The sequence below is a fragment of the Macaca nemestrina genome, chromosome 3 (genome assembly GCF_043159975.1).
Source record: "Macaca nemestrina isolate mMacNem1 chromosome 3, mMacNem.hap1, whole genome shotgun sequence".
NCBI classification, from domain to species: domain Eukaryota; kingdom Metazoa; phylum Chordata; class Mammalia; order Primates; family Cercopithecidae; genus Macaca; species Macaca nemestrina.
Genome location: NC_092127.1, coordinates 80935114 through 80952490, shown reverse-complemented (window position 1 = coordinate 80952490; position 17377 = coordinate 80935114). Strand labels below are relative to the sequence as shown.

Below are 17377 nucleotides of genomic sequence, written 5' to 3'. Positions count from 1 at the left end.
CTAGGTATATGGACTCCAACAGCAGTGCTTTGCTGCTGCTCTCATTTATTTACTCATTTATTTTACCATTATCTTGGTTGGACCCTAGTCTCACTGACTGCAAGTCATGACTATAGAGACCATCACCTCACCCTTTTCCCTTCCTCCCTAGCTTGGCCACTAAAGTAGGAACTGCTGCCCTTTCAGCAGTGGCTGTAGCCCTTTTCCCTCCCCAGCACCTCATGCACTCTCTACAAGGAAGGACACTCATCTCTTTGGCAGCCTAGAAGAAGGAACTGAGCAAGGACAGACTGACCCTTTGTTCTCTCTGTCGGGCCAGCTTGCCCAAACATGGGTTTGGTCTGGTCTCCAGTTCTACAGGATGTGAGCACCCTGTCTCTGCGGAAGAGGCATGTGGCTTGGTGTTGGGTTCAATTTAGGAAAACCAAAGGAAGTCCACGGTTTGTATCACAGTTCAAGTCACATTCTCTAATCTAGCCTTATTGATAATAGAGTTCGTATTATACTGCCTGATATTGTCTGGCCTTATTAATAATAAAGCTGATATTATACTTTCCCTCTGTGTGATTTTGCTGGACTAATTCTTGATTTGAAGAGGAATGAAAATTAGCCTCAAAACACCACAACCAAAGTTGAATGTAAACAAGTACATATTTTTATATATTGACTTAAAAAACATGTTTTTAAGGTTAAATTGCAATGCAGGTAACTCCTACCTAAAAAGGTACATTGCCTTTGACTGCAATTCTGGCAATTTGTTCCAAAGAAACAATTCAGAATTTGTGCAACGTTTTAGTTAGAATATATGCATTTAATCACAGTACTGCATAAGGTGGGGAAAAAGGTGATACAATCTGAATGCCTACCAATAAAATACTGGTTAAACAAATTAGGCAATCTATTAAAAATGATGTTACAGAAGAGTATTTATTAATAGAAAAAGATATACATAATATGTTGGTGGGGAAAAAGTTGCAAAATGATATATTATGTTCCTTTCACCATGAATATATAACAAGTATTTGCGTTTGTTTACCTACATTTATATGTGTGCATAGAAAGAAGTCTAAAAGGCCACACAGAAAAAGTGATCATCTTTAACAATGGGATCCTGGGAATTTAATATTTGGTATTATTTTTGCTTATTTGAGTTTTCTAATTTTTCTAGTGAACATGTATTGCTTTTTAAATTTCTTTTTATTTTAATAAAAATGGTTAAGCATTTTCGAAATTTCCAAGAAAAGTATTAACAATTGCTCCTCTTTCAATTTCAATCAATATCATGATGAATTTAATAAGTACTTTGTATTCTTAAAGGTAAATATGGCTATTTTTAATGAAAACAAACAAGTCTTTAGACCTTAAGGAAGTGTATTAAATTGGGGCAGGTTACTGCTGTTCCTGAGGATAGATTCCTTGTCTTTAACACCAGAAGTGTAACACTCACCCCAGTTTTCACATTAGGATTAAATTAAATATGACAACCCTGTAAGGTGCCTTGGAGAGTACGTAGCACAAGGTAGTAGCAAAAAAAAAAAAAAGGAAAAAAAATCAGTCCTTCTCTCTTTCAAGGAAAAAAAAACAAACAAACTTGAGTGTTAACTTAAAATTCTAATGTATGAATACAAATAAGAAAAAAAAAATTCAAGCAATGATTATTTTCCTAACACTGCCAGATAGCTGACTGGTCAGCCCAACTGTAATAAACAGTAAATATTATTTACTTCAGTACTTTTGGTTTTGTTACAGACTTTAAGATGCCAAAACAAAGTCTAACATATTTGAGATAAGACTTCAGCACCTTTTTCCCTTGATCCAGGTCATTTTAACTAGTATACCAAGATGATACGACCATAATTATTTTCAGGTACCATTTATAGTGTTCAAAATTGAGGAATCCCATACAAAGAAAGCTGCATCCAATATATAAATATTTAACATTCATGGGATTTTACTGAAAGAAAAAGAAAAGTCCTGAAAGGAAAGAAGCTGGAATTTCCCAGGAGGCTAGAAAAACACTGATTTCTCCTTGCTGGCCAGCCAACATATCCCTTTGGACCTGATCCTTTCTGGTGACAAGAAAGCTAGAAAACTTTAAGCCAGAAGGAAATTCGAAGGGCAAAAAAAAAAAAAAAAATTACTTGCCTGTTGTCCTTCATATGGCTCCTGGATATCCTCTCTCTATAATTTTTGCAGTGGAGAGAAAAAACCCAGCTCCTACAGGATTAAGGGGAAAAAAATCTCCTAACCAAAAACATATTCTTACCTCAATTCAACTCCATTCAAGTAGTTAAGAGTTATCTGGCAATTTCATATCAAATATTAGAAGGCTATGAGACTTTCGGCTAACCTGAAATTTAGAAATCTGTTCCCTCATACGTCTCATTCCCTTTCATGGTGGATTACGGTGCTAAAGAGGAAAATCTGCTGCTCTCCTAACAATCACAAGGAAAGTGAGCCCAAGACAGGAAAACCAGATCTGGAAAAATACAATGACATTCCCCTGAATTTTTATTTATGCAAACATTTTCTAAAGGTTTGTCACCCAGTATCCAAACTCTGAGTCAGCATGATGGCACAAGAGGAACTGAAAGTTTCTTCCCTTTCTCTGGAGTTTCCCGGGTAGAGTCAAGCACTTCTTATGGCTGCAGAAATCCCACCAGGTGGGGCCCAAGGCACTGACTTACACCATCTTAGACTCCTGCTCTGCGGCCACAGCTAGAAAACAGCGCTTTTGCAGGCTTTGTGCCATCTGAACTTCTTGTCAACCAGATCAGGTAGACAAGCCAGATATTAATATGCCATTTTACCTTCCCAAAGTTTTCAGATGATGGAGACCTGACATTAGATCTCAGGTCTTTTAACATCTAGCCTAGTCCTTCCCTCCTCTATGTTTAGCCTTCATAGGGCACTGCCTACCTCTCTCTCTCTCTAATTAAGGCTCAAAAATTTTGTTCACCACATTGCAAAACGATAGAATCAATTTACAACACACAATGGCCTAGAATAGTCAGCACTGAGGTTGCCATGTGTATTTGAAAAGGACAGAACTTTTTAATACCTGAAAATACCTCGTGTTACTGAAAAAAAAAGTCCCTTCTATCAATAAAAATGAATTGAAAAGCATTAACCACATGATTCTGAAACATACTTGAAGATGGTTTTCCTTTTACTAGTACTGTGTTTCCATCTCAAGAATCCTTCTGAAAAAAGCATTTCTGTCATCTCCATTTCTTCAATTAGGTTTCTAGGATCTAACTGAGAGATAAGTACTTCCTAAGATAAATCCTCATATGAGGGTCTAGTCCCTTCTTTCTTTATTCCAGTAGTGCACTCACCCAGCTGTTTTCAGGAGTTACCTGGAAACTCAATATTCCATATGGAGTAGTTTTGACTTCCTCATTAAAAACACTGGTCTAATGCTATTTTATTCACTGACGCAAAAAATAAGAGAAAAAGTAAAATAATCAAATACTAAGGATTACTTAGTAAACACTTTCAAGTTTTACTTTTCACATAGCATTTGGTTTCATAAAGACAGATCATTTGGAAATATCCAGAAAACACACACGCAAAATTTCTTCTACATTCTTCGTTAACTCAGCAAATTTACTGAGGTTTCTACTCTGTGCTAGGCTGACTGTAACTGTCATAATTCATCAGCAGTCCCTGAGTTTAAACTGGAGGACTGCTGATGATTAGCCCCCAGTTACTTTATGATGGCAACTGATCACTAGGTCATTAACTATCATCAATATTTTTTATAATTTTTATTGTAAGGTTTTCCAGGATTCAAAAAATTTATAAAAATATCTAAGTAAAAACGCAAATATCACGTTATTGCTTATAAGTGTGAGCCAAATAATGTGGACATAGAGTGTCAAACGATAGACAGTAGAGACTGGGAAGGGTGAGGGGGTAGGAGGGGGGTGGATGATGAGAAATTTCTTAATGGATACAATGTATGCTACTTGGATGATGGATTCTATAAAAGCTCTGACTTCACCACTATGCAATCTATGTATGTAACAAAATTACACTTGTACTCCATAAACTTATACAAATAAAAGAAATATATCTTAGTAGGTCAAATTTTAAAATTTTGCTCTGGTTACTGTTTCATTCAGAAGCTGACAATAATAATAAAAGAAAATTAAATATACCCTAGAACCACTCTCATTTTTAGAGAGCCTACCTTCTATCTACCTCTTCATTCTCTCTCTCTCGGCCTCCTGGGTTCAAGAGATTATCCTGCCTCAGCCTCCTGAGTAGCTTGGCGCCCGCCACCAAGTCCAGCTAATTTTTGTATTTTTTAGTAGAGATGGCGTTTCACCATGTTGGTCAGGCTGGTCTCAAACTCCTGACCTCAGGTGATCCACCTGCCTCTAGCAATAGGCAACTTTTTACAAGCGAACATAACAATGACTATAAATTACTACGATGAAGATCAAAATTTCACCTGCAAAACTGTCATCAAGTTCCACATAGGATTCCGTGTGGGCATAGGTAGATAACAACAGTCAAGAAATCCAGCTTTTTAAAGATTCTACTTGTCCCTAGTTAGCTGCAAAAATAAACTATATTTCTAGACATTCTGTGATGCAACCTGTCTGCTAGTCCTATTTCTCCTATAAATGGAAAAATGGGGTTGGCAACAAAACTCTTGTTTGCTCTGCACTGCCCTTACAATTTTTCCCTATACAGATTGATGGCATGTGAGTACCATCGCTCAGTGAACTTTGTAAGTGATCTTACAAGTGGATAATTTCAGCAGGTTTACAGGTTTAGCTAGAGTGGGTATTGTATACAAATGCACTCTTTTACAGAGACTTTATAATCCTCTACACAGCCACTGCTAACAGTCTGCAAATAGTCCCAGCTAGATTATCAGAATTTCTGAGTTAGCAATGCTTCCTGCTCCCTGTCCAGTCCTCTGCTCAACTCCCCACTCTTCACTTGGGTACAGTTTAACTCCCAATTCCCCCCACCTCCACCCTCAGTCTTTGTTGTTGTACTCTAGGACATTTTAAGGCTTTCGGCTTCTCTTGAGAGACTGGATCATTTATATCCCTAAAAGAGTTTATAGCAGAGTCTACAGTTCCTAGGCAGGGACTTCAAGATCATAATATGTAAAAAGTAATGATGAACCTAAAGTATAATTTTTAAAATTATCTGAATAAAATCCAATAGCTGCCTTTTCTAAATAAGTAAGGACATGAGAGGATAGCACAGAGCAGTATTAAGTCTCTTGATTACTACAGTATTAGCTTCCTACAGACTGGCTCAGCTCAGCACAATCACTTAAGCAACAGCTTTAAAGAAGACAAGTTTTAAATGAACATTCCCTTAAAAAAAAAAAAAAAAAAAAAAGAGAGAGAGAGAGAGAGACCTTTAGTCCCAGGACAGCAGCACCTACATCATGCTGAGCTCTACTTTTACCTGGGAATAAAACATACATGTTTTTCTGCTTGCCACAGACAGTGCTAGCATGTTTTCTCTTTAAATTCCAAGTCTTTTACCAAAATCAAAAGGAAATAAGCTTTATAAAATTCCAATCATGTCTATGATACATAAATGAGGAACAAAAGGAGTCAAAAATGAAGTGATTTGATTGTTCAAAAAAAATTCAGTCACATAAACCCAAAATGGTTCTGCCTAAAGAACGAAAGAACGTTTAAAAAAAAAAAAAAAAAAAAAAAACCTCATCCGCTACAAAATTGGTATTATAGCAAGTACTTGTGAGTCCACAAATTCAAGTCCGGAGGGTGCCATTTGTGAGACCCTATCTCTGTTCTGTTAAATCACCTAAGAGTCTCGGACCACAGGAAAGACTCGATCAAAACAATGAGGTTGATGAGAGCAAATTTAAGACCTGCATGGGGGTGGAAAAAACACTTCAAAAGCAAGATTTTTGCACATTGGCCCAATGGTCTCTTTTTCAGTGTGTGGTCTTTTTTTTTTTTCCAGACTATCTTTTGAGTTGTTCTCATGTCTTTATGAATGAAGAAGAAACTACTAGGGTCATTTCAAAAACACTATCTGAGTAAGGACCAAGTATGTAAATGCAATATTAGCTCTGCAAGGGTTACATGTAGTATGGCTCCCTGGGACACTTAAATAAGCAAACTGGCCATAAGGTATTTGATGGGGGAATGGCAAGAGCTCCCAATTATTCTGACTATGATCCTGTCCCAAACTGTAGCAATGCAGTTAAGGAGGGATCAAACAGGAAACTTTGGGGGTTCTGAGGAATTTTCCCACACATTCTCCTGACATCTATATATACATTTGAGTTAGAATAATATACTTTCTAAAACTTATTCTACACTTGAAGGGGAAAACTCAAAAAGTGTACAACTTAAAATAGAAAAGTGAAAATTATAGGTAAGTCAAACGCAATAGCTTCTTGCAATAAAGTGAAAAGATACTCTACCTTAAAAATCTTGCATGAGATATAAGCCTTAGTCTCCGTCTATCCTTGAATATTATTTACGTGATTATTTTCAAAGGTATCCAACAATGTCACATACAGTAGTATATTCAGAAGCTTACTGATTAGACAAGCCCAACTTAGTTCCTTAATTCCAGATGTGAACAATGACAAAATCAGATTTTACCTGTTTATAAGCAAGTACAAATATGGAGGGTAAGACAAGTTATAATAGGTATAATTCTGTTTAATAGAAACCAAAGTGTTGATTCGCTTAAGGTAAAAGTCACAACAGAACTAAGTTATACAAGGTAATTAGAAAAGAACTCATGGAACATTTTCATAGCAATTTCTACTTAAAAAAAATAAACAAATAAACATTTTAAAAGATAGCTGAAATGAGAACACCCCTATCTTTCCTTTCTCACCTAAAAATTGACTCTTAGAAAGATCACAAAGAACCAAAAACAATGAAGTTCGCAGTGCTACACTGACCAGGTGTTATTGTGGTTTGGTGTGACTGAGCTGCAATGTTTGCTGCAGCTTCCTGCACTGTGTTGCTTTTCCCGCCCCAAGCATCTGAAGAGAAATGAGATGTTTCTTTTCTGAGGTGTTAAACATTTGGGTTGCATGCGGGACAAATGGAAGATTGACACCTAAGATGAATAACCACAGTGCATTAGGCGAGCGGGAACTTTCACTACATTAAAGCTAGCCAAGCTCACCATTCACCCGGTGTTCAGGCACACAACTGCCAGAGCCAAACTAGGGATGTAAAGAACGATTTTCTTCTTTTAATACTTTACCATTGGCCTACAGGGATTTTCATAAATAAAGTTCAGAGAAAGGAAGGTTTGGGAGTATGCTTTTAATAAACTCTCCAGGGTCCTGGCTCTAAAATATTTAACAGGCTTCTGCATCTTCTCTTCACTCTCTGTGAAGATCAACTCAAGCCAAGGTTTACTATGCCCGAAGAACTCACGCTGACACCAAATATGTCATGATAGGTGCTTTCTTCTTAGACTCAATTTATCTGAACGAAGAATTCTTATTTAAAACTCTGTGAGAGACCCATTCATAAGACTTCTGGTATAGACACATTCATACCCCTAAGGATTCCAGTTCTAGAAGGATGTAATTTGCCAATTAAAATTCCCCTTGAGAAGAAAAAAAGCTGAGTAGGTTAAAGTGGTTCTCCTGAACAGATAATACTGTATATTAGTCACAGCTAAAATCTGTTCGAGCATACATAAATTAGCGTTTGTCTAAAAAATAAGCAAAAGCATATGCACTTTTTATCATTAGATTCCAGCAGAAACATTTCTCTGCATGCCAGGTGGCCATAGCTGGTATCCTCTGGATTATCTGCAGTTACATACAAGCAGAAGACTATTTAGGGAAGGAGTGGTCAGGTCCCTCCCCCACCCCAGGTGTTTTTCCAGTCCTAACACTTTTGGGAAGCAGATGCAGTAAACAAGCAATTGTTTGTAATGCAAATTCAAGTAGCAGGATGCCAAGGGGATGCTCCCATCCTAAGCCCAAACACAAATGGTCACCATGCTCCTGACACCCTAGATGTAAATCTATCATTGTGGATGTTAGTGACAGAAACACTCAGCTCTGCTAAGGACAGAGTTAAAGAGCAAGAAGGCAGAAGTGTGGTTAGGGGTGAAGAAGAGCGGCTGTCTTCCGGTTAGTGTTTTTGATCTCAGAAACATTAAAAACAGCTGTTAGGTATTAAAAACCAAAGATTGTAACTCACTTCGGTTGCACCCTAAAAAAAAAAAAATTTACATAGTCTTGTGGTTACAGCTGAAAAGCTTCTGGAATTGTGCAAACTGCAGAGTATCTCAAGAAAACATGCCTAAAATAAATACATCCTAATATGCAACAGAATAAAGCTAAGCAACAGATAACAGGGTAACTGTTTCCTGACCACACCCCTTTCTTACACTCTACCCAGACCAACATTTATTCTGGCCACAAATCTTTCCTAAACAATGAATGACTGTTTGATTCACTGACCTCAAAATTTTAATACATATACTAACAATAAATACCTTCCATCAAAAGATATTTTCTATCAAAATTTCAAAATGACTAGTATACTGGTAGATTGGGAGAAAAGACTGTGGAAACAGAAGACAGAATGCTGGCATAAAGAGGAAGACCAGCTTAATTTTCAACATTCTTAGGGATTATTTATAAATACCAATACATTTTCATTATACTGATTTTTAAAAATTACCATTTTGAAAGGAGAAGTGGAGAAGTAGCTGATCTTTTTAAGAAATAAATTCCACAAATGCTGTATACGCACAGCTGAAAAACATAAGGCTGTTTTGGTGGCTATTTTCTATTGTCACCAACACTGTACTTTGATTTGGCAAGATTATTTGTTATTCTCAAAATGATTTAACAGGCATCTTCAATTATTCCTTATCTAAAACATATTCTCCTTCCCTTCTCCACCCCCTCCAAAAAATAACAAAAAACCTTCCCAAATATTAAAGAGATATCTATATATTTGCATGTTTTGTTCAAAAATTTAAAGTCTCCTACAACTTTTAAAACTCAAGCATTTATTTGAGGGTCTCTAAATATTAAACTATTTTCACTTTTTAAAATTCCTTTTAAGGTAGGAGATTCATCCTCATTACACAGATATCTTTATCATTAAATACTTGAAAAGCCTTAAAATATGAAATACCTATTTCTTATAGCAACCATCACAAGATCTCCCTCAAGATTAGAACTCCAAGATCTCCACTTTAACTACTATATAAAAATTAGAAAAATCTTATTCCCTAGCTGAGAGATCAAATATCCTTTTGAACTTTATTGGAAAATAATTACAGTACATCTAAATCACAGTGCTCAAAGTGATCATATTTGATATAAGTATCATTTCAACAACTGAAGATTACATGTAATGATAACCACAAATACTCTTGTTGATAACTGTTGATTTTGAACCACTATTCTCTGCTACTTTGGTGAATCTTCTCACTCCCAGATTTTGTTCACTAAGGTATTAACAACGTTACTCTTCCCAGATGTTTGTGACTGATTTTTTTCAGTTGGTAGAAACACTGGGCAAATAAGTCAAACACTATAGGTTCCATTTTACAATCCTAGATTTGACCTCCAGGGCTGTCAGTGAGACTGGAACCCTAATCCCTGAGACCCACACACATGTGTTTTTCATTGGGTATTACGTGGTAAAGGGAGAGTGGGGCTGGAGAGAAGGTAAATATATTGATGGGTCAGTAAAAAATCCATCACCACCGCCGGTGGGCTAATTCTAAGAGAGAACTCCATCACCAGCACATTTTACATCTACATACTACACAAGTTACCAGTTAGGTGTTTTCTCACTTAAATGAGGTTTCCACTTCCTAAGAGAAATGTCATCAAATAAACCCGAAATTCTTTATAATGTTATGCATTTGCATAATGCAGTTATAATACCACTGCATTTTTAGAATTTTAAAAGTTAACTAAACCACAAGATTAAAAGAAAGGAACAACTTTCATTAGGGTTATCTTTGAGTGATGCTTTCTCTACAATTGACAATAAAGCAAAAATAACTCATCCTCACCAAACCGATCCTAAGGAAACATTGACTGATACAACAAAATAAGACACTGTTTTAAAAGCCAAAGTAACATAACAAACATTCAGCTCCAAATGAGCTAAAGTAGTTCAGGTTCTAGAAAGCTTGTGGGCATTAAAAGCTATACAGTCCTTATTTAGGTGAAAAAATAAATCAGTTTCTTTTTCCTCTTATCACCATAGAGAGTACAACACTCACAAAATCATGGATTTGTTGATGTAACTTCACTTGATTTTATAACTTATGATCTGTTACATATTTATTTTAATCGATAAGCCAAAAGCTAAAATTCCAAAGGCAAGACATCAAAGGTAGCACTATTTTAAGGTGGCCATTCCTCACAACAGCTCTTATTTAGCAATGACTAGTTATATATAATGAAAGCATTTCCAATGAGTTTGGAAAAATAAACATTCTGCCAAAATACGAATCAATTTGCACTTCTGAACATAATTTGCAACATCAGCATGTTACTTACTGTTCTCGGGATGGGTGGAGAAAGAGATCCATTTGACATGTATGGGTCGTTATTCATATTTGGCATCATTATGTACCCGGAATAACTCGAGTAGGAGGGTCCCTTGTTGTAGAGGCCTCCATCTGGATGCTTTCCTGGGAGGATCCAAAGAACAATCAATGATGACTTTCCTTTTATATTACTGTATTTTTCATCTCAAAATCTAATCGTTCTAAGATAAATCAGACCTTATATAAAAGATTTGTTTACAAAATACTGTAACTGGATTATTATGCTCTATTTTAGATTGACAGTATTTATTCTCTTAAATAGCTTAGCAGCAAACCAGATGTTTTAAAAACATGTGGTTCAAACAGTTCTTCCACTATTAACTGATGTTTTTACAAAACTAAGTGTTATCCATCTAACTTAATTTGTTCTAACACTAACAAACTGGACTAAAAAATACAGAACACACACAAATCTAAAACTGTAATATAAATATATTAAGCCATCTAGCTACACACACATACAGATTTATACACGTGAAGTTATGTTTTGCCTTGCAGACAAACTCAAAAATTCTACCTGTGCTTGTAGATTTCCAGAAAAAATTCTAGATTCTACTGCAAGAGTTGTTATCTAGTATATAGGCAACTATCCAAATTTATAAAGGATTAACTCTGGGAGGTTTAATTTCACGTGCTACACTTAGATCATTTTGCCAAAAAATTTCTGTTCAATATGTATATTTCTTCTTGTTAATCTGTGTAACTATTTTGTAGCTGAGGAAGAAGCCTAATATATAACTCTCTTCCCTGCTCCTGGTTAACATATTGTATGTAAAAACACTTCATTTCAGTTAGGCCAATTGTTAAGTAATTAATGGAGAACAGACAGGCTGACAAGGAAACCCTAAGGTGACTTCATTCTTTTAAAGTCACAAGGAATTCTCCTTAAGTCTAAATACATATGTATGTAATTTTAAAGTTTTTAGTAAGAATCAGAAATACGGAGAAAGTGTATCATCTCTGATATGCACATTCCTAATTATAAGTTTTATGTTTTTACAAGTTAGATTCTGCTCTGCTCATTTACTGACCGCCTTTTCACTGTAATAAGGAACAAGAAACAGCAATTTTGCAAGTGAAAATCCACTCAAAACTATTCTGGTTGGAAAACAAATCAATATATACTGTCATTCTTCTTAACAATATATTAAAAATACTAAAGATCTAAGCTAATTAGAACTTAAAGTAAGATGAGGAAGAGAAAAACTCATTATAGACATTCCCTCTTCCCCAAAGAATCTGGAACCCACTTGAAATCCAAAGGTCCCTAACTCATTCAAAAACACTTTTTAAATTACGTAACATACATTAGAGGAAAGCCATAAGTTTCCTGCGTTTTCTTTACCATTTTATTAAAATAGTGGGCATAGTCTGACCTAGTCCCAGTTTCTTGAATTCAAAAATAACAAAACACACCTATTTATACAAATTGCACACCTTATCTGCTAAAGTCAGAAGAAGTAGAATGGGTGTCTTACCGTCATCGGGGTGTTCTCTGGCCTTGTCGTGGTAGGGCTCCTGAGAGGTCTGTGCTTGTCTGGCCACCTAACATCATGAATCCCCACACCCAAAAGAAAGAAAATCACCTTAGAGTTTGTGACAATAATGATACAATTGTGTGTGCACTGGTAATTCAAAGGAAGAGGTTTAGGGGCAACTCTGTTTTATTACTCTGAGAAACAGACATAAGTTAGTGTTTAGTACTGCAAAATCTTTTTCTTGTCAACATGTATTTTTGAGTGATTATTATCCACCCGAGACCAAAAACATATAAATAATAACACCAATAAAAATACAGTTAAATTTGGGAATGATCCACATGCTGTTCTGACTGCTGTTTATTAAGCCATATCAAGGCTCCCTGGATGCCTACTATTAAAGGAGTAGGAGTTAATGGGGTTGATGGTTTTGATAGCCTCTTCAACCACTGTTCACTTCAATCAGATCTGATAAAAAAGAAGGCTGAAATATCATTTTGCAACTGAAAATGACATTTAAACATAAACAAGCCAACCACTCAGATGAGTCCTTAAGGCAAGTGCCCTGAGCGCAGTTTCAGTAGAAGCTCCACTCGAGCTTATAACCTACTATGGCTGGCTGAGCGCAGGCTTACAAAAGTAGAACGATTCTGTGGTTAAAGGGAGGAAAATTAGAGAGTCAGGTTATAGACATCTAAAAAGTAGCCTAGTTGATATCAGTTTTGGTAATCACCATCCACCCAGACAGACTCAACCACGTGCAAATCAGTGGTATTACTCCTTCACCCTCAGGCCTCATGCCCACTTAACACCCAGCGAAGAGTAACGCTTTAACACCCGAGTGCTCGGATTCGAACGCAGGGTCCTTCACCCAGACCAGAAAAGTGGGGAGAATATGAAGTGGGTGGCAAAATTATCTACGGACTAAGGCAGGACTAGCAAAATGGGTAGAAAAAGAGGCTGCTCTACAAATAGGAGAGTTTGGCAAAAAGCCTGTGTTTTGGATGTTGTTTGGTTCTCGGAACGTGTGTCCTCCCTTTGACCTCCTTTTCCTAGCACACACAATAGTCACAAATCTTTTACGCGGGGTTAGGTGCACCCTACTCCCGCCCCCATCCCGCTCAAACTGGATTCAACGGGTAAAGAACACCCTTCTGTTCTCTGAACGCAGGCCCCCAGCCTTTCAAAATGCGTACTCACCTCTGCCATTGGGATAGAGAAGGCAGATCTGAGATGTTCTTAAACGCGCTGTTTAAAACCCAAAATGTCCCCGCCCTCAAAACCACACACTTTCTTTTTGGGGGTAGAAAGATGCCATTTAAGGGAAAAAAAAAAAAAGGTATATCCTTCAAGTTTCTTTGGAGGGAAAAGGCGTTGGTTAAATCATTCGGGTGTCAGGACTTTTCTACCGGATTTCCTCCAGAGAAAGGTTTCCCAGTTGTGGAACAAGAGTGACCAGTGGAGTGTCGGGTATCAGGGTCCATCCGCCCCCTACCAGCTCTGGACTAGGCTTCAAACAGCCCTCCAGCGCGGCCCCGCTCCGCGCTTTCTCCAGCCAGCACCCACGTGTCTCTATTTACTCTACTCAGGTTACCAGCTCTATTGCCCGCAGCGGACCAGAAGACCCGATAAAGCGCCTTCCGCCCTGCCGGACTAGTGCCCGGCTTCCGCCACTTCTCCGCCTTTCTTTCACATAGATTTAAGGCCTGATCCGGTCCCAAACCCCAAATAAAAGTTGTGGGTTTGTTTCCAAGTGATGGCGGTTGGAGAAAACTAGAGTTGGGGGCGGTACAGCTTGGGGTGGCTCGGCTCGGCGCACCCACAGCTCCCAGCTGCCAGCCCAGGCTCTGGGGCCGCAGGGACTGAACCCCGCACCGCCCCCGCAGCCCGGGCGCGCGCCCCCTAGGCCGGCCGGCTCCCTGCGGCCGGTCTCGGCGGTGGTAGGGACGGCCCCGCCTGCCCCAGCCCACGCCCGCCTCCCCTTCCTCCTGCCTGTGGCTCTGCTCGTCTCCACCTAAGCCTCTGGTGGTTTAACGCACTTTTGCAGAGACATCTACCAAAAGATAGCGGGTGCACTTTGTTTTCCGTCCCACGGAAGAATTTCTCAGTAGCGTTATTCAGCCATACTCGCTTTAAAGCCTGGCACTCCTCAGCCCAACAAAAAGACCGAAGACGAAACATTGTGGGTTAAGGGCACGTTTTCCTGCCCACGAACCAACCGTTCAGCCACCGAACCCCCTAAACTGATCCAGTTGGAATAAGTTTCCCTGCCCCTCTACCTCCCATTCTACACACACACACACACACACACACACACATGCATTGCGGACCGGGGCCCCAGCTACGCACACACCCCAAAACAAACGAGGGATCTACTCGGGACCCTCGGCCGGGCGCCTTCCCTCCCTTCCTCCCTCTCTGCGTTTCCCAGGGACCCGCCACGCCTCTCGGAACTGGGGCAGCGGCCCGCTCACCTCGTGTCCGTTGCTGGCTGGGATGATTTCAGACTCGTTCACCAAGGAGGACTTGATGTCAGCTAAATCGCCTTCCTCTTCAGGGTGACTGATCTCGGCGAAGATCTTTTCCTTCTGAGGATCGCCCTCGTCCTTGAAGGGGATCATCTCGTCAGTGGCGCAGAGTTCCGGGTCCCCCCCGCCGCCGCCACCTCCTCCGGAGAGTTGGGGCATCCCGGCGGCTCTGTAATCTCCGCTCCGCTGTGGGAGCACCCGCGGCAACAGCAGGAAAGACAGAGGGGTAACTCAAGGGTGGGGGAGGAAAGGAGAGTTGGAAGGGTTCGTACAGGAGGACAGCAGGCGGAAGCGGGGCGGGTGAGCGCGGGGCCGCCGGCCGGCAGCCGGAGCAGCTGCCGCGGCGCCCGAATCCCGGCGGCCGCCGCGCTTTCCCGCTTCGCGGAGACCGACGCCGGCGCCCGCCCCCGAGGCCGAAGGGCACTGGGCGGCGAGGGCCGCTGTAGCTGGCGCCTCCGGGGGCGTCTGCGCGGCGCGCGCTAGGCTAGGCTGCCCCGGCGGCCACCCCACGCCCCCCGCGTCGCCGGGATTTGCGCGCGGAGGACGCCGGTTCTGGAGGGAGCACCACTCTCCAAAGTGCAGAGGAGGGTCCGGCGGCGCGTCTCCGCGGACACCCTCTCCACTGTAGTTACCCCGGATGCCGACTTAGTAGTTTGTTTGCCGAGAAAAGAGAGGGGGTCTGGGCAAAAAGCCCCCGTTTGCCCCAGCAAAGAAGGTGCAAGGATCAGAAGATAACGAAACGTCCACTTCCTGAAGGGTGGGAAAAAAGAAAAAGAAAAAAGAGCCACCCACGCTGGAGATGTCCGTTTTAGAGCTTCTTATTTTCTTCCCTTTCGCTTCGGTTTTCCTTCTCGAGGCTCATTTAATCTGCTAGAGAAGGAGGAGGAGGAGAAGGTGGGGGCCGAGGAGGCGGGGAAGAGAAAGAGAAGTTTGCCAAGAATAAAGTTTTTGCCGGCAAGCGCGGGGACTCCGCAGTGGAGGGCACGGCGGAGTCTCGGGTAGTCACAGCGGGGACCTCGGGCCCAAATGCTTCTGCCCGGAGCTCGAGCCGACACACACACTCAGCCCGACCCCTCTTTGTTCCCGGCTCGAATTTCTCAGCTTGGCTAGCCGGCTCGCGGATCTGCACGCCTCCGTCGGCCAGCTCTGTCAAAGCAAAGAGCTGCGCCCCTTGGGTTCGCCCAGCCGAGGGGAGGGGACACCCCGAGCTTGGCCGCGTGCGAGGCTCCGGGCGCGTCCTGGTTCTTCGGCCCGAGAGCGCGCAGCCCGGGTCCCTCCTCCGCGCCCTGCCCCGCAGGTGAGCTGCTGCGCCTCCCCACTGCTTCTCCTCCTCCCGCGCCTAGCCGGCGCTGAAAAGCTACCCACTTGCGTCGCTTCTCCTCCCTCTCCCCTCCCCCGCCTCCAGCTCTCCTTGGCTGCCCGCTGGAGGGGAGGCGGGGGGTGAGGGGGAGTCGGCGAGAAGGAGGTGGTGATTGAGGGCTTTTTTTTCTTTTTCTTTTCCCAGATCCTGTAGGACGAGTATTGGTTTTGGGGTGTGTGAGTGTGTGTGTGCGCGCGCGCCTGGAGGGAAGGATCAGGCAACTTGGCGAGAGAAGGAATGACCCGGCGCTGCTTATAACCCACCGAGAGGCACGCTTTGCCCGCGTGAAATTGACAAGAAACATTGCCGCAATGGCTTGACTTCATCATCTAAGTATCTATTTTCTTGGCCCCCACCCACCCACTCCTTTTCCTCTGCCAGTCTCTCCCCTACCTCCTTGACGCCTCCCACTCTCCCTCCCTCGCTCTGGCCGGGGGAGGAAGATGAAAGAGAAAGCCGCCGCCGCTGTGATCGACACCACATTGATAGATGCTCTGACAGTGGGGAGAGGCGGGAATCTGGGACTGAGAAAAGAAGGAAAAGGGAAAAATATAACAGACATTGCTCAACTATTAAGAGAGAACAGAAGGACAAGGGAAAGAGAGTTGTGGCTTTCCCGAATATAATATCATACACACGCTCTTTGGAAACAAGGGAACACGCTAGTGAAAATAAAATCTCCAGGCTTACCGAGAAAAAATATGACGAGGAAGAAGGAACTGAAGACTAGATTTTAATTATTGCTTTTTAAACAATATCTCTTTCATTCTGTCCTCACCACGGGATGTACGGAGAGTTGTGCTAGGTCTCTCGTGGGTTTTCAAAGACACACACCGCAGTGTGTGGGAACCTCATCGAGAATGAAAAGATAATCCAAGAAGGGGGAAGAGAAGGCAAAAGGACTCGGGAGAGCAAAGCCAAAAGAGGGAGGGAGGACGGGGTAGTCCCTGGCACCTTGGACTGCGAGCTGAAAGGAACCCTTGAAGATGCAAATCCGAATACAACCTCAAAAATTCCCCAGTCTCCACTATGTCTTTGATGCATTTTGTACAAAGACAGGAGTTTTCAGGAGATACTTTGTGAAAGTTACAGCAGAAGGGAAGCTGAAGTTTGAAAACACATTACATTTTGTCCCTTGGTTCTCAAACCCCCTCTGTTAAAAATCTAGGCAAAATTATTATATCCAATACAGTAGCCATCTGTAAAACTTCAAAACAGTAAACAAAGGACATAAAGAAATGTATCTTCATCTCCCTTAAATTGAAAATAAGGAAAACACTACAGAATCAGATTTTGCTCTGTTATATAGGAATGGTCTAGCAAAGATTCCTCTTATTTTCCTAAAGGTGAAATTTCAGGCTGCTGAACATTGAATGGGTAAAGATTTTAACAATGCTGTATCTAAGTGAGCACTTAAAACTTCACCTACTAATAAC

At 41.1% G+C, this 17377-nt stretch overlaps 1 protein-coding gene across 11 annotated transcripts in view; it reads right to left on the bottom strand.

The window, feature by feature from the left end:
• The window catches only part of LOC105486288 (lymphoid enhancer binding factor 1), a 123188-nt gene extending 106749 nt beyond the window's left edge, over positions 1-16439 (bottom strand). For 4 of the 11 annotated variants that reach the window (XM_011749095.3, XM_011749092.3, XM_011749100.3 and 1 more), the window contains exons 1-4: positions 16335-16439; positions 14528-14659; positions 12054-12120; positions 10526-10659 (exon numbers count right to left, since the gene is read on the bottom strand). In XM_011749095.3, the coding sequence (XP_011747397.1) occupies positions 10526-10659; positions 12054-12120; positions 14528-14659; positions 16335-16424 (423 nt within the window). In that variant the 5' untranslated portion in view covers positions 16425-16439. Of the gene's footprint in view, positions 1-10525; positions 10660-12053; positions 12121-13253; positions 13896-14527; positions 16121-16204; positions 16290-16334 lie in introns of those variants that run through there. The other 7 variants (XM_011749093.3, XM_011749099.3, XM_011749094.3 and 4 more) reach the window with 6 other exon arrangements.
• Between the last annotated feature and the right edge of the window lie 938 nt (positions 16440-17377).